At 35.4% G+C, this 21,139-nt stretch overlaps 1 protein-coding gene across 5 annotated transcripts in view; it reads right to left on the bottom strand.

Moving 5' to 3' along the window:
* Window positions 1-6,540: 6,540 nt before the first annotated feature.
* MAP4K5 (mitogen-activated protein kinase kinase kinase kinase 5) overlaps window positions 6,541-21,139 on the bottom strand; it is a 152,803-nt gene continuing 138,204 nt past the window's right edge. For all 5 annotated transcript variants that reach the window (XM_037832758.1, XM_037832759.1, XM_037832761.1 and 2 more), the window contains 7 exons: window positions 20,045-20,148; window positions 19,470-19,647; window positions 16,223-16,291; window positions 14,347-14,439; window positions 12,450-12,520; window positions 10,151-10,206; window positions 6,541-8,202 (listed from right to left, as the gene is read on the bottom strand). In XM_037832758.1, coding sequence (XP_037688686.1) covers window positions 8,115-8,202; window positions 10,151-10,206; window positions 12,450-12,520; window positions 14,347-14,439; window positions 16,223-16,291; window positions 19,470-19,647; window positions 20,045-20,148 — 659 coding nt within the window. In that variant the 3' untranslated portion in view covers window positions 6,541-8,114. The remainder of the gene's footprint in view (window positions 8,203-10,150; window positions 10,207-12,449; window positions 12,521-14,346; window positions 14,440-16,222; window positions 16,292-19,469; window positions 19,648-20,044; window positions 20,149-21,139) is intronic.

The raw sequence follows: 21,139 nt of genomic DNA, 5'->3' as shown, positions 1-21,139 counted from the left end.
CTAAGCGACAAAGCAACCAGGGCCATTAAGGAAACATCCACAGGGCAGAGAGATCTGCTTTTCTTCGGGATTTGCATATGCGCCTTAGGGCCTGAGCTCCGCCCTTCCCCTTTCTGTGTTCACCAGAACTCCAAAAATCCTCTGCTTTTATTTTGGAGTTTTTTGTGTTGTTTTTTTTTTTTTCTATGCTTGTCTCCTCTCTGCTGGGCTGGCTGCTCTCAGATTCTCTGGTGTCTGGTCTCAGACTATCTATGGTTGGAGTCTGGATCAGTAGAATGAGTTTCCGATAAGAGCAGCCACTGCAGTTCTCCCTTCTTCTTCCTGGAGCTGACAGCCCCTCCTCCCACGGGACTGAGCCTGGCAGGGAGGGGCGCGGGTCCCCTGGCCGCAAAAACTTACAGATTTCGCTGATCTCAGCAGTTCCACGTTTTCATGAGTGTTGTATGAAGTATGCCCAAAGACAGATTGCTATGTGGTGTCCAGTCCACGCAGTTCCTGGGTTTGTACCTACTTTCCTGGAGGAGTAACTAAAACATACAGCTCACCAGTCTGCCATCTTGCCCCGCCTCCTCCATTCTTTCTTTTGTTCTTTCATTTCCTGTTCTGTGGGCTTCTAGGACACTGAGACGTTGTTCAGCTTCCTGTAATCTTGTATTGTGAATATCCAGAGTCTTTTTAATTTGGCCAACAGTTTCTTTTATTTCCAAAAGATCTTCTATTTTTTTATTTACTCTTGCAATGTCTTCTTTATGCTCTTCTAGGGTCTTCTTTATGTCACTTATATCCTGGGCCATGGTCTTCTTGATGTCCTTTAAATCCTTTGCCATGTTTTTGTTCCTCGATTATAGTTCTTTGATTAATTGTGCCAGGTACTGTGTCTTTTCTGATATCCTGATTTGTGTGTTTGGAGTTGGAGTCTCCATATATTGTCTGGTTTTATCATATGCATTAAAATTTTCTGTTGTTTTTGGCCTCTTGGCATTTGCTTTGCTTGATAGGGTTCTTTCAAGTTGTAAAAAAAAAGATACCAATATAATTTTTCAGAAACACAGTTTGATGGCGTACACTTTCTCTAACTAACCAGCAGATGGTTTGTGTGAGTCACCTATACCCCTCAAGTCAGTTCTCCACCTTGTCCCCGCAGTGTGTGGGGAAATGATTTTTGTGGGGTTCAGTTGGAGAACTCAGTTTGGGTGTGTTGCTGGAGCCGTCCGCCCTGAGAGTGGGGCGTATGTCCGGGTGGCCAGAGAGGAAGGGCAGCTTTAATATTCAAATCCCCCAGGTTCCCGGAGATTCAAGGCTGCCGCAAGAGTCTAAGCCTTCACTTCATTTCAGCCCCAGACCCTCTCTCTCGCTGTCCCACAAACCACTGGACTTGGTGTAGTGTCTCTGGGTTCTCCAAGCGGGTCCCCCCGCCCAGCCGTGATCCTCCAGGACCTCTGCAGAGGGAATGCCGTGCTACATCACCAGTGCGTGCCATCCCTCAAGAGAAGCCCCGGGCCGCCGGGCCGTGCAGGGGCACTCTCAGCCTGATGCAAAGATGGCTGAACGGGGCGTCTCAACACCCTCCTCCTCGCACAGTTCCTCCTTCCCAGCTCCGGGACAACTGGCGAGGCTCTGGGCTTTGGGCACGGCCCCGGGCAGGAATTTATCCAGCCCTCCAGGGAGCCAGCTGCTAGCCGCGGGGTTTCTTTCTGTTTCCGGCTCTCCCCGCCATTCCCCCGGCCCCAAGGGTATCTGCAGCGGGCTATCTTCCCAGCCAGACACCGAGAGGCCGGCCCAGCCCCCTCTTGCTGTGTTTTACTGCATGGTTTCCACTATTGCAACTGCAGCTGCTCCTGGGTTTTTCCTTTTTTTTTTTTTTTTTTTTTTAAAGAGCCAGTCGGTCTCCAAATGCCAAGCCCTGGCTTCCCCAGATGGCCACATGGCTGCAGGTCTTCCAGCCAGTTTACTCACTCGTTTCAGAATGCAGACTCCCGGTTTCACCAAGTATACTGCCCCTGTGGAACTAGCAGACCTCGTCCAGCTGGTGTATCGCTATAACCGGTATTCTGGGTCACTTTCTGGTTTTTATCTAGTGTTTTTCATGGAGGTGTTTTTTTGCCCTGTCTCACCTAGCCGCCATCTTAGTTTCTCCTACCATTTGCTTTTATGGGACCATAATGAAAAAGTAGACTGGTAAGTTGTATTTTGGCTAATCACAAATGATTAGATCACATTTTATTAATTTCAAGAAATATGTCAAGAATATTTATTGTTGCTATAGCAGACACTGAAAATTTGTGCTCGAAACTGCCTTTGCAATTTAGAAAAACTTTGTGGTACTAGAAGTACCACAATTATGTGGAAATACAAATAAAACGTAATCTACAGGAAAAGTAGAGAATTTATTTACAGTTGCTGATGAGTATCACAAGAGTCTTCCCTTATTAAGTCTTCCTAAAAAACTACTGTTTAAATTAGAGGGTCGCAGTCGAAATGGCTGGAAAGCAATTATACCTCTGTTTAATGCCTTGTAATTCCAACCTGACTCTACAGATATTAGAACATAAGTTGTTAAGGGAAAATGACACTGGCATAATTTAACAGGTGGCATTTTTGCCATTTGCATTATTCTAGGTGGCACATTTAAAGTGGTTCCTAACCTGCTTAACAATCTAGCTCAAATACTGCTCCCAGAAATATTATGTTGTTTACAAATTTAGTGTCTTCCAGCTCCAAATTAACCCATCTGTATTCTGTTCTGTAATTCTGGGGCTGGAACTGTACAAACTGTATGTCCCAGAATCCATTGACAGCTGACTTCCAGTTAGGTTCCACCGATTGGAGACACTAGGAGGAAAATGGATAGGAGAAAAAACTTCCTGTTTCTTGCTGTTCCTTTACAGTGGAAGTTCCTCTAACTCAAGCCTCTTTCAGCTCTTCCAGAACCAGCCTATTACACCCTTTCAGAGGAACTGGCAGCAGCCAGGCAGCCCCCTCTCCTCTCCTCTGAGCCATAACTTCACAGGGCCCTTCCTGTCAGTGGCAGTTGAGAGACAGCCCCTCTGCAGATGTCAGAGAACGAATTCTGTGGGTCTTCTCTGGAATCCCCAATTCTAGTAATCCCAGTGGCTCTACCCTTTGTTCCCCCACCTTACGGAGAGTAACTGCTTCCTGCAGCTGTTATCCCTGGTTACCTTAGTGTCCCACTTTGCTCTTTCAGTCCTCCAATATCTGTGTAACAATTCCCTATATTAACTCCCCTCTTATTAGAATACCTAGTGTGGTTTCTATTTTGTTGCCTCAACTTTGACTGAAATACCGAGGTTTAATACATAATATTTAAACAATTTACTCACAATACTTTCCTCATTTTCAGAAAACTGACAGGTATTTGCAATTTATCTACATTTTACAGAAGCTAGGCTCTTAAGAGTCCAATGAAAATTGTCTTAGAATTATACCCATGAATGAGTTAGTCCATTACTGATTAGTAATATTCATTTTATTGTAGTTTAGAACATTAAACACCTACCATATGTTAGGATCTGTTAGGTGCTAGGGATGCTATTATTCCTTGTCCTTGGGAGAAAAGAAATAACTGCCTGTTATATATAAGTAATATGCTCTTTAATAAAGGATGCATAAGAGGTTGTGGGTTTCTGGAGGAGACTTTGGTACTGGATTTAAAGAATTTCAGTGGACATTGGTATCCACTGTGGGTTTTCAGAAACCACAAACTGAGAAATAATTATACATTCTAAAGCTAGACACAGTCAGAGCTTTATATAAAGCAATTTACATGTCAAATGGCTGAGATGCCCTGGCAGGTGCTCAGTTGATGAGATTCTCTTGTGTCCTGTAGTCATCACAAGATGATAGTGAAACAACTAATCCAGGAAGACTCAGATTTGAGAAATACGACCAGGATGAAGTCATGTACCCAAAATTAAATGGCAGATTTAGAGTGCTAAATCTTATACACTTAACAAAATTACTGAGGAAATAACTTGTGGTTAAAGATCATAATGACTTAATGAACAATTTTTCTCACATGTGGCGGGTATTTTTGTTTGTTTGCTTTTTTTAAGCTTCACCAAGTGGTGGTTTATAGCTAGAGAAGGATGTCTGTTGCTTTTATGAGCCCAGCAGCCATTCCTCCTTCGTCTTTCAGCATTTGTCTTGTTAGGACCACACTTTCCACTGCCATATGACCAAAGTCAGGCCAAGCATATTGTCTTCACCAGGAAACTGAATCGTGAATGGAGGGACACAGGGCACTGGCTTCTGCTGCCTGGATTTTCTCTGAGCCCAGTTCTTCAACTCTTTCATTGATTTTTGTTCTTACAATGAAAGAACTCTGACACAGGGGCTTAACCCTCAATTATGTTTATTTCTGATACAATTTCCTCTGCTTTGAATGCCATTAACTCACATCTTTGTTTCCAACTGTTGCTTCCTTTAGAGATGGATTATTAATGCTTTTCTCAGATATTTGGGCTACATTTGGTAGATCTTGGCTTAAGCAGTCATAAAGCGATTGTCTAGACTAAGACAAACAGAAGGGCCTGGGATTGATTTCCAACTTTCCATCTAATTTAATCTATGCCTGTGACAGTTATGGATAGAGGCCAATCATATCTCCTTCAAGAGAGAAACTGCTGCAAAAAATTAAACCTCAAGTTCATCTCAGCATTGGCCAAGCTCTCCCTGGGCTGCTCCCAGCCAATGACTGAGGGGGTTTGAAGGCTGAGTCATTCCTTTCCAGCATGGGATTCTTCTAGTCGGCAGTCTTTGTTCCGGAGTTCCTCATTGACCTGGCCAAGATGTTCTCGGAGCAAAATCTCAGGCTCTTTCTATCAAATCCTCCTTCTCCTTCTTTTCACATGTCAGATCTATACTGAGGATCTCTCTGCCCACTCTGGCTTCCTCTCCCTTTTATTCTATACAGGTCTTTCCTCCAATAAAGCTCTTGAACATAGTATTCCATCTAAATGTAGGCTTCTGGAGTACCCAATCTGTGTAAATGACTAACCTCTTTCGTTTTCTCATTTATAAAGTAGGAACTCCACTACCTACATCACAGGGTTAATGTCAAAATTCAATGAGCTAATACCACCATCACCCCCTGCCCCAGTACAATTCTTGGGATAGCTTCTTTTAAATAAATGTTTTTACTGAAATATGAGTACATACAAAAATACATAAATCATGAACATATGCTTTGCTGAGTTAACACAAAGTAATAAGAAATGGAACATTTCTTGGACTCCAAAAGCATCCCTTCATGCCTCTTCTCAACCATTACTCCTTTACTCGCCCCCAAAGGTATCCTGATTTCTAACAACATTGATTACTTTGTTTTTGAAGTTCATATAAATGGAAATATATACTATACTGTTAATGTATGGCCATACATTTAATCCATTCCTGTGTGAACCCATTGTAAGGAGGATCTTTTGAAAAGGCTACTTTAGTTAAGGTGTGGCCCATCCCACTCAGGATGGATCTTTTATTAAGACTTATTAAGTCTTTCATAAGTGGAATGAAATTCAGACAAAGAGAAAGCCACAGGAATTAAGAAGAGAAGGGAGAGGCCAGAGAGGCCATGTGCCCTGCTACATGACAGAAGAGCCAAGGATCAAGGATCACCAGCATCCAGTCCCAGAACACTACAGTCTTTGGGGAGAAAGCATCGCCTTAATGATACTTTGATTTGGACTTTTTCTAGCCTCAAAACTGTGAGCCAATAAATTCTCAGTGTTTAAGCCAACCCATTGCTTAGTATTTGCTTCAGCAGCCAGGAAAATTAAACAATTCTCTTTCAGTCTAGAACTTGATGTTCTTAAGTTCTGGAAAAAATTCTTGAGCTTAACATTCTCCTCCAATATTTCCCTTTCTATGTCTTCTTGTTCTATTTTCTGAGTGATTTCCTCAACTTTATATTCAAAACATTCTATTCAATTATTCAGTTATATATTTTTTCCCCAAGAGTTTTTTGTTTTTTGAGTGCTCCATTTTTGTATCCTGTTCTTGATTCATGGATGCAACATCTCTCTGAAGGGGTTTTTGTTGTTTTTTTTTTTTTTTTCATTATCTTCACCCTACATAGTCTGTTTCTTCCCTCTTGTGCTTTGTTCCCTGTTGTTTTCTCTTTCACGTTGGAGGCTTTCCTCAGATGTCTTATAGCTCTTATTGTTTGTTCATGTTCAATAGCATAGGACTAAAAGACTGATTGCAAGCTTTGGAAGCAAGGGGTGTGGGTATGTTGACTATGAATTTCACCGGAGAATTATCTAGCTAGGCAGTTTAGCCTGACACCTCTGAAATCAGGATATTATGTCCCTCTGCTGTAGTACTCAGATTTCACAAAGAAGTTCCAATATTCTGTCAAGATAGTGAAGACCTGGCTGCTAGGATTCAATGAAAGGAGGTGGCTATAGGTCTTCATAACTAGTATGTAAATGTTTTCTGTTTTGAATATGGTCTGCCTGCCATTTATTATATCTAGAGTACCTCAGTCATTGAACACGCTCAAAGTAAACAGCCACACACTTATTGAAATCGTATCATATATTCATTTTTTACAAATACTTGATATTGCATTTGTACAACATTTTATTGTTTGCATATTGCATAGTGAAAAGAAGAGAGTCAGAAGACTCAAGGTCTGGCTCAAGCATTAACTTGCTGTGTGAATTGGGTAAGTCTCTTAACCTTGCAAAACTCTTATTTCCTCTTCTGAAAAGTAGAGATGATGATATCTTATTTTACAGAATTGCTAAAGATTGAATGAGATAGTTGTACTGTTTTCCTCTCAAGTAACTGGTCAAAATAAACCTATGGTTTGCTATTGTTAACCCTTTGTTCATCATCTCAGTGCTAGCTAACTGTGCACAATAAATGTATTAAGACAACGTATGAATGTGAGATTTTAATTTTGAATACTAACAATAGCAAAAGAAAAATAAACTCAAAATGGCCCCATTCTTTCTTATTTTTAGAATACTGGTTTTTATACTTATTCATACTGTTCTATCAGGAATTCAATTTCATTTAAAGATTTTTTTCCTTAAACTAGTCAAAATGAGTAACTTTATACGTGAAAATCTTAAGATTACATGTGTAATTACTTTACAGTTATCCCCTCTGGTATAGTATAAGTAAAATACATATCATGGGCAGTTAAATACTATTTCCCCCTACACTAGGGATGATAATATATATGAAGATTAATTTCTTATGCATTATCCCTAATGTAAAAAAAAATCACAGGTATATTATACTGCTTGTCAAGAATGCATATACATGGTAGTTACACCTAGACATACACACCTCTTCTAACAATATTTCAACCATTATCAATATCTTCTGTATGACACCCTACAACTATTTATAGTTGAAAACACAGAACACCCTTTTAAGGCAATTCTGCATGAAATTGTATTACAAAATACTTTTGTTAAACAAAAATTGTATGTATGTACTGAACCCCCAGAAACACTGCCTTTAACCCCTAAAAAAACTACTCCTGAAAGTTAAACAAAGTGTTTATACATTATAAAAAAGATTAAGCTGCTCTGGAACCCTCCTTTGCTAAAAGTTAGATACATTACACCACTCCAGCAAGAGATTAATAAATAAAGATTAAATATTCTATTTTACAAAAACATACAGAATAGCTGATGTAAAAGTGAGAGGCTTATTTGATAACTTCCTTATCAAATTATGTTCATTAAGAAGGAATAAGACATGGTATAAAATGAGAAAACTTTCACTAATTTTATCTCTGAAGATAACCACAGGAGTTGTTATCTAAAATATCATGGCACCCTTGTTACAAACATTATTCTTTTTTTAAAAAGACTGTTTCCTGGAACTAAACAGAGGACTATTTGTCTCATAGCTTTTATTAAGCAAACTTGATAACCACCACACAGTGGCAAGAGATAGAATAGCTGTTTCCAGCTACAGAAAATACTGAATTCTACCCTAAAATACAGATTATTGAGATATTACCCATAACAGTTAAAGCAAATCATAGTGCACTTTGTACTAAATTTCCTTTAAATATTTTGGCTTTCATTTGGAATATACTCATTTTCCTGTCATTTGAGATCAGTTTCTGTTGTTTAGTAACTATTTTCATGTCCAGCCAAGATGTAGAGATTGCTGTGTGCAGTAGGATTTTCTGTTGGTCTGCTTTCCAAAACGACAACTCTGCAATTAAACAAAAATGAAAGACTTGTTTAAATGTAAAAACAGACTGCATGCTTCAAATACTAACATAAAACCAGGAAAGAATATCATTGCTCCCATTCTCATAAGTTTAAATACGAGATTATAGATGAACAAATTCAGCTTTACATTTTATAGCTTAAAAACACAACTGATTAAGAATTAATGAATTTAGGAATATAAAATATTGAAAAGAATTCAGGACAGTCTATCTCATTCCAAAAACGATTTGCTCATGCATAAATGCCAACAAAAGGTATTAATAACACTTCAGGAATTTACTCAAACAGGAGGGGGGTGGAAAAAGGGCTGAGAGAATAAAATAGGACTCAAAAAGAAGAGACCAATCTAATACTCCAAGGTATTTGAAAAAGAGAAGCATTAAAAAAGCATTAAATAGTTAACTCTGAAATAGGGCCCTACTGTCTTGTCCCTGGATCCCCGGCAAGGAAAGAGCCCAATTAAAGAGCAGATAGGAAGGGGGAAAAAAATCAATGAAGTGATAGACTGTGGCAATTCAACTGTGGGGGAGAGGGGTTTGAGAACAAAATAAAAATAATATATGCATACAGAGAAAGCGGAGAAGGGGGAAGGCAAATAGTATACATTATATATTTTTCTATTGTATGAATGAATATGCTACAACTAGCATGTCTTACTTCTGTAACTAAAAAAATAAAGTAATATATTTCATATTATGCATTACAAAAAAAATAGTAGAGAACAAAATTACCTACAATTCAACTATCCGGGTTAATGACTGTGAAAATTTTTTGGGCATGTGGTGGTAGAGAATTGAGACAATCAAGACAAAGCAGGGGAGAGTGAGGGAGAAAACTACTGGGAGGAGGGGGTGGAAGGAAACAAGTAACTGAAAGAAATAGCTTCAGATACCTACCCTTTCACCCTCTATCAAACAGAATCCTTTCATACTACATATCTTCAAAGTGCTGTCTGCAATAGGATCACTGGAAAATCCATAATTCTGCTTCCTTCAGAAGTAAAGAGCCTCTTATTCTAGTCCTAGAATCCTTTACCAGTACTCACATTCTTTTTTTTTTTTTCAATCTTTTTATTTATTTTTTTTTGGACTAGTTATTAAGTTGCCATGCTTTGTGGGCTTCCTTTTTTCTACTTAGTAAGGTAGATACACCATTTTCCAAAAAATTCTTTGTCTTCTTACAAAAGTCTCTCTAAATTTTTTTTGGAGTCATAAATCCACTTTTTTCTCCTGCCCTTAACTGTATGATATTCAATCTATGATTTTGTCATGAAACTGAATTTGAAGACCAGAGGTTCTCTATTTGTACCTCAGGACTATGCATCCTACCACAGCCAGACTGTAACAATTGCAGTAACAACTTTTGGTGGGAAAACAGGAAGGAATGAATATTATAGAAGTAGACAGTATAGACCTGGGGAAACAAAAACTACTAAGTTTTTTTCGTAAGATGGCGTAATTTTGGAATTTGTCTTTCATTTTGATCACATAAGTCCTACTTTAGACTGACCTCAGAAACTGAGGTGAACATTTTCTGAGATAAAAGTATATGTCAGGAGGTGTATATCCCTATTCCTTAGGATTTCATATAGTAGTTGAAAGAAAGTAACAAACCAGGAAGAAATGATGAAAACAAGGGGGCCTAAAATATCTGTCATGGTACTAAGAACATAAATATCTATATTAATACATTTTTTCTTGGTTTACCTTAACTGTCTTTAGAATCATGATCCTCACACTGACAAAAGATGGCTTAATTGATTAAAATATTTTCTCTCTAAAGAAAGATACTGGGAAATTTCTTCAAAGTTGCTGAGACCTCTAAGGTTTGTTTTTGTTTTTTTTTTTAAATACAGTCACAGGCTGGCAGTATATTTAAGAGAACAACTTTTGAACTCCTTTGGTAATTAAACTAAACCAAACTATTACCTGTCAGATCCTAATAAGCGGAAAACTCGTGTTTCATCTGAAATCTCCTGGGTAACCTAAGAAAGAAACACATACCAATAAAAGCTTAGTCCCTATATTGCTTAAATAATAATTTAAAAATTATTTAGATATAGCAGTTATTAAACAGAATATTTTTTGATAGACTCAATTCTACAAATGAAATAAATTTCATTAAGTTTTTTCTCACTGCCTGTTAGAAATCAACCATTCTTTATAGAACATCTGGCATAGGTCAGGCGCTTGCCTTAGAAAAACCCTTTGAGATATGTATGATAATTCCCATGCTGTTGAAAAAGAAACTAAGACTCAGAGGGATTAAGTAACTTGCTCAAGGTCATATAACTGGTAAACCCAAGATGTATATATAGCATTGTTTGACTGTAGAGTCCCTGCTTTCTCCTTATATTTCAGCACAGATGGTTGGGATGCCTGGTACTGCATCCCATGGCCCACCCAATTTCAGCAGAGCTGTGGTGAATACTCCCATTACCAGTCTCTCATATCAAGTGTACAATACAGTGTCCCTCTACTCTGATTTTCTCCAAAGCTGCAGAAGGTATCAATCATGCACAAGTGCAATCCCCAAGTGTGGAGAGTTTATACCTCTGGGGACAGCTCTTAATCAATATGGGATAGCAATTGGTGCATAAATGCTCTAGCTTCCCCATCCTCAAGTTGGTTAATCCTGGGGTGTGTTTCACACTGTTCCCCAGTAATTCTTATGGGATTAAGCCCTAGTTGCCTGAAGAGGGAACCAGTTTGTTAATGCATTCTTTATTGACTTTTTTCTCCTTCCCATTTTACATTACTCACTACATCATCTGTTTTCTGGAATCTACTCCAAAATTACCTGCATTTGAATCCTTGCCTTAGTGTCTGCTTTTAGAGGCACCTAAACTATGATGTTGTGGATATATGTCTAAAAATAATCTGATACTAAGGAGTTTGCAGTCTAGCTGGGAAGACAGACTTAAACTTGAATCAGAAAACAAAGTATGTGCTTTACTAAGTGGAGTATTTTCAGAGTAATACATTCAGAGATGGTCCAATCATTATTGGCTGGAGTAGCTAAATATTACTTTATAAAGCAGGTTAAGACTTGAGCTAGGCCAGAGGTGAAGGATGACAACATAAGCAGAAACATAGAGGTATGCCAGATGAGTTAAAATTGGTAGTTAGGAAACAGAACTTGTACTTGATATGATGAGCACTGTTATTTTCTGTGAATTTCTAACCACAGAGTCACATAATGAAAATAGCATTTAAGGACAATTAATCTTATGGCACTAGTACATAGGACTATTGATGTCCTTAAATGCAGAGACCTGGTATCATCTTATTATATGGGTCAGTAAATAGATAAAATGACATATTTAATGACAGCTGATTTATGTCATTTTGTCCTGGAATCATTCTAATTCTGCATTCATATGAGAAGAAGAAATGCTCATTTATATATAAATAAGGGTGTGGATAAAACTAAAGGAAGATTCAAACAGATGAAGTTTTGAGCTGTAAGTTCAAAAATTTGGGAGGCCATGGTGTACTAGAATTACACAGGTACTCAAACAAATGGGAATTGTCTGTTAGTACTATCTTCAACTATTAGGATTCATCTTTCAAGGTTGAGCTCAAATCCCATCTGCATGAAATGTATCCTGATTACTTCTGCTAGAGGTAATTTAGAGACACCCTTTAAATCCAGGCTCAGCCACTTAACAAGCTATGTAACTCTGGTAAGTTACTTAACCTACTCGTGCCTATAAATATGGGAATATGTATTATTATACTTCAATATGTCTCTCAGTAATCTAATAATGTCTTGCATGTAGTTGGCATGCAATAAATATTTACTAATGAGTTAATTTTCTACATTTTCCTTAGTCATGTGATCCAATATATATTAAATTAGAATTTTAAATGTAATATTAAAAAAAAGAAACTACACATCTGTAGATTATGGAAAAGGCTTATTTAATTTAGAAATGAATCATCTGTATTTATGTCTAGCAAGCTTAGCAAACATTTACAAATTAAAAATTGGGGAAATTCAAATTGTGTATATTCATATTTTGCAATTCCTTATGGCCACTGAGCATATTAAAATATAACGCAAAAATGAATATATTTGAAGGGAAAATACTGGCTCTTTTGCTTTACCAATTTATAACATTAAAGGCAATAAACAAAGCAATGTAGTTTCACAGAAAAAATGTATATGTTTCAATATTTAAAAACTTTAGTGGAAATCACTGAAAGATAATTTGAGAAACCTTACCTCATCTGACTTGAAGCTTTTACCCTGCATCCCATGTTTCCAGAAGGCCAACACACTGTCTTGAAGGCATACTAAAAAAGATAAGGGAGAACTGAAACTAAAATAAAGCACTATAAATTGCCCTTAAATATTTTAATAAATAATAGATAATGTAAGGCTGTTCGTGTGCTTGGTGCCAACTTCCACTGTCCAGACCATTAGTTCCCAACATTTTTGTGGCCTAGCCATGCCTGAGCTCAAGTAATTTATTAACACAGGGTTATGCAAGATTTCAAAGATATATATATAACTCATTCATTTAAACATGGGCTAATTTCTGATACCTGGAAATCAGCATTTCAATTTCTCTTCCATATGCCGCATCTTTTTTTTTAAGTGGATGAAAATTATAAAAACATATATAATTGTGTTTTGATCAAAAAACATGTTTAAATACTGTCATGTATTCCAAAGCATCTTGTATTTATGTACACATTTTTCCTATTACAAAATACTTTTAAAAAATAAAATTTTTTTATTTTTTAAAATTTAACCACATTTTCAGTGCTTATGATCTATGGGCCAATTCTTGTATAGAATTCTTAGTATTTAATCAACAATTATAAGTATTAGAGATTAAACTATCCAGATAATTAAACAGAATTAGAAAAACATAAATAAAGGTGTTGGAGGAAAGTAATGGAAACTTATCACTTACATTTTTTACTAGAATATTGACTTTTTTCTAAAAGTTGAGGTACCAGTGTGTCTCATATAAAATGAAGAGGAACTAAGGGTCTATATGTCAGTATCTCTTCAAAAAATATTAAATCTTAGAAACTGGCGTGCAATATCAAGCACCAAAAAGAGTAAAAGCAGAAACTAGTTTCCAAATGCCTTTTGTTGTGGCACCTACAGAAAGTTTTATTTTCAGCTTCAATAAATTAAGTTTCCTGATCGTAAGCAAATTGCTTTTATTTAGGATACTACAGAGAGGCATGAACATACTTTGTGACAAGACAAAACTCCAGTTGAACAACTTGTATTATCAAATTTTTAAAAATTATATAAACAGAAGACTTCTGAACTAGTGAGAAATAGGTTTTTTAAAAGTATATACCTTTAATTATAAAATCCATACATTTTTCATGGTCCAAAGAAAAACTGCCAATTTTGTTTTAACCCCTTACTTTGATATGTGTTCAAATCATATAAGTTGTTTACAATGTTTCCAGCCAAGATTTTTTTTCCCCCAAGTTCCATCATTTCTGGGGAAAGTACTTACTGACATATAATTAATAAGGATGTAAGTAATGATAAGATGTAATAATCTTTTTACCATAAAACCATGAGTATTACAGAGTAAAACACTCATTGACAAGGACACAAATTAAAATGGCTTATTAGTCCCCAAGTCCTGTGAGAAACTAGTTATTTATATATATGTGTACATCTAAAAGCAACACCCATTAATACACACCAACCAGAATACCACATGCCAAAGAATTATAGCATATCTAACATTGTTAATCACATCACACAAATACCTTCACGATTTGGAAAGAATTGGGAGAACTATAATTCACTTGATGCAGCAGAAGGAAAAATGAATAGAAATTTAAAAAATTATTCCAAGTTTTAAATATTCAGAAAACTACAACAAAAAATTTGATATGGTCTAGATCTGCCCTGTCTAACTAAAATTTAAAAAATTAAAAAATTAAAATGCAGCACTAGCCACATTTCAATTACTCAACAGGCACATGTGGTTAATAGCTATTATACTGAAGAGCACAGGCACAGAACATTTCCATCGTTGCAGAATTTCTGTTAGAGAATTCTGGTCTAGACAAACCGAAGTTTAGACTGAACAAAAAAAAACAAGTATTCCAAATTCAGTAATAAAAAAGAGACTTACCTACAGACTCAATGCGAAAATCAAAACTTAGCTCAGAGGCCAGTTTCTTACTTGATTTTAGTTTTCCCTGTAGATTTACAATTTTTACAAATTCTTTTTAAAAAGAAAAAAAACAATATTAGAAATGCAAATATAAGATAAATGTAATGTGATATATGGATTTTACACAGATATCAAATAATTTTCTTAATAAGGTTCAACTATGTCTTGATTCAAACATGGCCTGTGAAAAATTATCCCATATATTTTAAAAGATATACTTTAAGAGTGTTCTCCTTTGTTAAATGGCACTTCTGCTGCTATATTCTTTTTATCACATATATTGAACATCTATATTCTCATTTTTAAAAAGTACAGTTCTTTGAGACTGGTGGTTTTGGTGCCGAAATATTTAGCAATAAGGGTTGATCTTTCCCTTTATAAATTACATAATATATGGTAAGTAGCATAACTTTAATATAAGAGTGTTATTCTATAAAGGCACATGGCAGGTGTGGGGGGGGCAAGAAATAGTACCTTATAGGTTACAATTTCTCTAAAAGTAAACTCTAGCATGAGGTAGCATGAGAAGTGAACATAATTCTATGTTCCTTTAGTCCATTTCATTTTCTAATTTTATTATCTTAGCTCTTAGAAGATACTTTCTCTCTGCATTTCTTTCTCATCTAATTTGTGATTACGGATTTCCAATTGCTGCTTACTAAAACAGAATTATAAGTTTTATACCTGACAACTCATTTTTGAAGCTTTTCTCTGCCCCCTTAAAAAACAGAAATCTCAAGAAAGTCAACTTTCCATTTATCTTGAATAACTGGAAATGGAAGGCCTAATCAAAAGTTTTAAAAGATATTGATGAAATAAATTACCAAAACAAAAACTAAGTACAATTTGTTTTTCTTTGATGACTCAGAAGGTATTTAAGAATTTAATGACAAAGATTCAGCATTATTTTAAGCGTAACCTAATAATACTCCAATCTTCCCATTCAAAGAATCAAAAGTACCTAAAGAAGGGACAATAGGTAAGTGGAAAACTTTGAGGTTTGGACTAATCATCTATAATATTAGAAGATTTTTATGAGTCTATAAGGTAAATCCACTAGGGGACTCATAAGAGAACAGAAATTAGGATAGAAATACATTAGAACAATTTTTAAAATAACCCTGAACAGCTATGGTCAGGTCCAGCAAATAAAAAAAAAAACTGGAATGGACCAATTAAATTTAATATTCCCAAGTTTCACATATAATCCCTTGTCTAGATGAATTTTACTTTATATGATTTACTGCATGAAAATAAAGTGGATTTTAAGAACCAGAATGTTCACTTGCAAAGTCAACATATTAATAACTGCTGCTGAAGTTTTTCTGCTTCTCTAGTTTTCACAGTCCAGCACACTTCTATCAATGACATCTCTCTGCATCAAAAGCATTACAGCTAGGATGTGGGGGTGTCAAATCCCTATGTTCAAATTCATAAGTATGTCAGAATCTTACTCTGACATGATTCCAAAAGTTCATGTGTTACATGACTATCTTATATATGATCTTAGTATAACTTCTGTTTTTTCATTAATTATGAGGTATGAGATGGAATGGTTTCATTCAGCATTTTACCCTGAGATTATGATAAATTGTTCTAATATAATGTTTCCAAGTAGGTGAAGCATAAAGAAAGATGTTATGGAGGATCATTTTGACAAACAGATCAATTAATTACTTTATCTGTAACCGATCGAGTTTTTTCTTCAATAAAACAAGGCTACTTAAGGTGATAAAAGTGAAAATCTTGAATTATAGTTTAATAGAATCAATTCCATTAAAACAACCATTATATCAAGTAGTCAATTCTAAATAAACTTTAAAATAGTACTTACTGTCTAAACACACTAAGACTGTATCTCTCTCCAATTGTGTTACATGAATGGAATCTAACTGTTGACTGCCTTGGGGGGAAACAAAAACAAGGTTAGTTATGCCACATGCTTTAAAAGGCTAGAGCTCAGAAAATAAACACAAATTCTGACTTTTGCTATCACTTAAAACTAATCTTTGAAATTTGACAGAGAAATTATATTTTTAATGACAGTTATCTTTTTAAGAAATATGAGTAAGTCAAATCAAGAGAACAAACTTAAGTCCCAAGCATCACTAAGAGAGCTAAGTTCATTATTACATTTATTAATAACTCGGCTAGTTCTAAAAAGATGAGTTACAAAGATAAAATGAAGTAAAGGGTAACATGAGGAAGAAAATAAGATGCTTGCTATACAATGGTTAGATTTTGCTCCACACTTTAAAGGAAAGGAGCCAACAGGAAGATGGAAATGTGATCAGTTAGGTGAGTCACAGAGTCCTTGAGATAAAAATAAACGAGTCATTCAGAAAAAGCAAAAGGATTAATGACACCATGATTAGAGAGAAACATGCGTGTGTGGGCTCACAGGGTGTATGCGTGTGATCTTTTATAAAGAGGACACCAAGGAACATAATGAACAATATTCTTAACATTCTTTATGCAGGAAGCAACTCTAATCAGTTTGCTGATATTCACAGGACTGCTTCTTTTAACATTTGCTAACGTGATAACATTTTTACAAAACATTAAAAAAATTTTGTGATAGAATATACATAATGAAATTTGCCATTTTAACCATTTTTAAGTGTACAATTCAGTGGCATTAATTACATTTACAATGTTGTGCTACTATTGCCACGTCCGTTATCAAAAGTGTTTCATTACTCCAAAGAGAAACTCTGTACCCATTAAGCATTAACTCCCCATTCCTCCCACCACCTTTTGCAAAACATTTTTGGAAAAACAATTCATTTTTTGAATGGTTTGGCTGAAGACAAGACCAGATTTTAGATTATATAGACCAGTGCTCATTAACTGCATCTCTTTGGGAAACCCATGGATCCTCCCTTGAAAAATGCACATTTGAACGTAACTATAAAATTGTATGTATAATATATATATATTTGTATATTGTTTCAGGACGATGTTTGTGGATTTTCATGGTGAAGAATACAGATCTACAGAATTAATAAACTGTTTGTCCCTTAGGCAAACTGTCCCCCAAAAAGCTGATCTCAATTAATCCACGTTCATGCTTTCATTCAACAAATATATGCTGAGCGCTCATGACATGCTTAGCACCATCCTAGGAGATGAGGTCAGTGATAATGAATCAGACTAAGACTTAGAGAATCTTGAAGTAGGAGCTCATTTTAACTGTTAAAATTGTTGCCAGTTCAAGGCATAGCTTCAAGAATGCTTCAACAATGAACATAGCTGTGAAATGGATTAACAAGCACTAGTGGAAAGGAGAAGCCTAATAGGGACAAAGAGGTAACTAAGTGGTAACTAAAAAGGCTTCCTTACTTATGCTTGAGGGTGATTTGAAAGATTACTCCCAGGCAGGGTTCTTCTACTTTAATTTTAGACCTGCCTTAATTTTAGACTACACAATTTAGAAAGTAAGTAGAATAGTACTCCTCATGCACTGAAAAACAAACAAAACAAGCATCAGTGAAAAACCCTATTAAAAAACCCCAAACTCAAACAAACTCCAAAACTCAAAAGAGGAGTCACTAAATGTCTAGCCTTAAGCAATGTAAATTCCTAATATATTATCTAGAGGACAGTGGTTGCAAACACATGAGAAAATTGTATGAAATGACTTATTCTTTAGTATTATTATATACCATATTAAAAAAACAGTTGGGGCTGACAGCCAAATATGATTTTGGATTTTAAATAAATTGATCTATAATGCTTCTTTTTAGCAGTAACTTTATTAACAGGGTCATGTTTCTATTTGGATTGCTTATATTTCATGATAATGAAATCATGGCATTTGTACCTTTCTGTTTGCTCTAGGTGAAGGACATGCATCCAACTCAACCCGAAGCACTAAACAATAAATTTTTTTAAAAAGTGGACTGTGGGTGGCAGAATACATTCCTGTTTTACTCTACTGGAAATCACGACTTTGTCTATAAAAGAAGAGTGTTCACAGTCCAGTGCATGTGGGAGCTGGAGTGTACTAGGTTGTTACATATTCAGGAATTTTGAGAGCTGATTACTGTCAAGTTAGCAATCTGAAAATGGCAATGGTGAGAGTATTTATACGATAGAAAGAGGCAACTGCTCCAAATCTGGCTTCCCCACTCCCCATAAGCCTGTTAAATACCAAAACACCACTTACTCATACTGACTCTTATGCTGGAAGAATTAGCTTCAATAGCTGATTTCTGTAATGAATTTTGTAATCTAGCCTATAACTGATCAAAGCCAATAATATATAATAAAAACTGCCAACATTATGATACTTGTAACAAACTTCTTCACAAGGTGGCAAAAACTATAACAGTGGTCAGTAATGAAACAGCCATAACTAAAGTTTGCTTGGTTTCATCTGAAAAAAGGCTTGATAAACTTGGGATTGCAAGTGACTAAATAATACACTCACACATCAGCAGATACATGGCAAACAAAATCTCTCATTTCACTTATAACTGCCTATTTAAATAATGAATTCTTGATTGATTTATTCCAATTTTAAAGTTTGACAATAAACTTTCCAACCTTTTCAGAGACTTCAGATATGTTTGATAAAATCATAGGTTAACCTTAGGTTCTCATTAGGAAAGTGCAAAAGACATTTCCTTGCATCTTTAAGTGGTAAAGCCTGGAGGCCACACTTAAACAGTTCTATTCAAGTCTGAAAAGCATGCTCAATGATTTAAAGAGGTGAGGGAAAAAAAAAAAAAAAAAGAAAACAGTGATAGGATAAAAGTAAATCTCTTTGCTTGAGAACTTGATAAAATTTGAAAAAAAAAAACTTAAAAAATGTAATTACTCAGCAAAGTTCAAAGATAAACTGGTGACGACTAAGACTTTTAAATGTCAGGCATCATTAAAATTTTCTGTGGTAAAATAATTTATATCAAATTACCTGTGGCAAATAGAGACTCATAAAACTTATGAACATGATTCTCTGGGCTTACTGGGAAAGTATGTGCTAAATCTTAATTTAAAAGAACCTATCCTGGCTGAACTTATTCTGCTATTTTATATGCAAAAGCATCAATATTCTAACATAAGGTAAAAACACTTACCTGCACCAATTTCTGTAAACCATGAAGATGCAGAGTTCAAGTTGATTGTCTCAAACTGAACTACCTGATTTGATTCAGTGCCCTTACTGATAGCTACACAGACCATGGGGTATTCTTGCTCTGGTATTACAAGCATTTCAAAAACCTTCAAAGGACTTGGCAAAGGAAAATCAAAGTGCTGCAAAAAATAAATGATAGAACTATAATTAAGAAATAATCTCTCCATCATACTTTTGTCAAAAAAAGCCAACAGAAAGGCTTCTATTTTCTTGCTTTATCTAATTCTAATAAGGACTGTCTCTAAGATGATCATGATAAAGGTCAGTATTCTATTAAAATGTGTGTCAGAAAATTTGCCATAGTAAGCTTCATAGCTGGGATGCTTCTAGAAGTTTAAGTAGCCTTAAAGAGGAAATCTGAGTGAGAACATAGTAATCCCTTTTCCCAACACAAACCAAACCTATAACTGTAAATGTGCTGATCCTAGACAGTAGTAACAGCATCTTATAATTTTAGCCTTAGTTATAAACTAGAGTTTTCTAAAAAAGAAAAATGTAAAAATAAGTAATATATACCTTTATCAACATAAATTTCTGCATTGGCTCATACCATTGAAGTAATACAATTCCAGACTGTAAAGCTCCACAGAGGTATTTATGTCCTGTATAAGGATTTCTGACTGTAAAGAAAAGAAACAACATACAGACCTAATACACTGAAAACCTTCATATAAAAACATATTTAGTTAAAAGCAACAACTGAGCTACATTTATATTTCTTTATAAATACAATGCTGATAGGAGGGAATAAACAATGAAATGTGCCCTAGCATTAATACCAAAATATGAACGGAAGAAACTACATGAAGTGATCATTACCAGATAAAGGAAAACTTGTTCCTGTTCACTAGGATGACAAAAGTTGGCAGAAAATAAAGAAAGATGATTTCTTTTTCTTGTAGCTTTTCACTCACTCCATTTAATTTGCTTAACTATTTTTTTTTACTGGAGAAGTTGTAAGTTTACAGAAAAGTCATGAATAAATACTTAAATACAGAATTCCCATATGCCACCCTATTATTAACACCTTGCATTAGTATGGTACATTTGTTACAATTCAGGAAAGAAAATGTTTATAACTGTATTGTAACTATGGTCCATCGTTTACAATAAGGTTCACTGTTTGTTTTGTACAGCCCTCGTTTTTATTTTTTAAGTTTTATTCTAGTAATGTAACCAAGAAGTTAGGATTTAAGGACTAATTATGATTACTGCATCATTATATAGATAGTCCTTTATACTTTCTGGTATATTAGAGGGAAATACCTAAAACCTGAATTGTAATCCAGCTGCCTTGGTCTCTGATAATGATTGTATAGTCTTTATCTTGTGCCCTTGTGATTGTAAAAACCTTGTGACTAACCTTCACTTGTACCCATATATACAGCTTTTCTACTTTAAAGTCTTATGATCACTAAAGACAGTCCCTAATGTTTATTAATGAAGGGTCTTGGGTCAGCCTGGAACTAACCTACCCCAAGCCGAAAGTTATCCTGATAACCAAAGCTGGATCTAACCAAAACAGGCTCGCCTGACATGCACAGTAGCTTAGACTTTAACCTACAACCTCATTATAATAGTAAAAAATTCACACTCATCATCATATTAAGG

The sequence above is a fragment of the Choloepus didactylus genome, chromosome 4, assembly GCF_015220235.1.
Source record: "Choloepus didactylus isolate mChoDid1 chromosome 4, mChoDid1.pri, whole genome shotgun sequence".
NCBI classification, from domain to species: Eukaryota; Metazoa; Chordata; class Mammalia; order Pilosa; family Megalonychidae; genus Choloepus; species Choloepus didactylus.
Note: the sequence above shows the minus strand (reverse complement) of the source record. Positions and strands in the feature narration are given on the sequence as shown.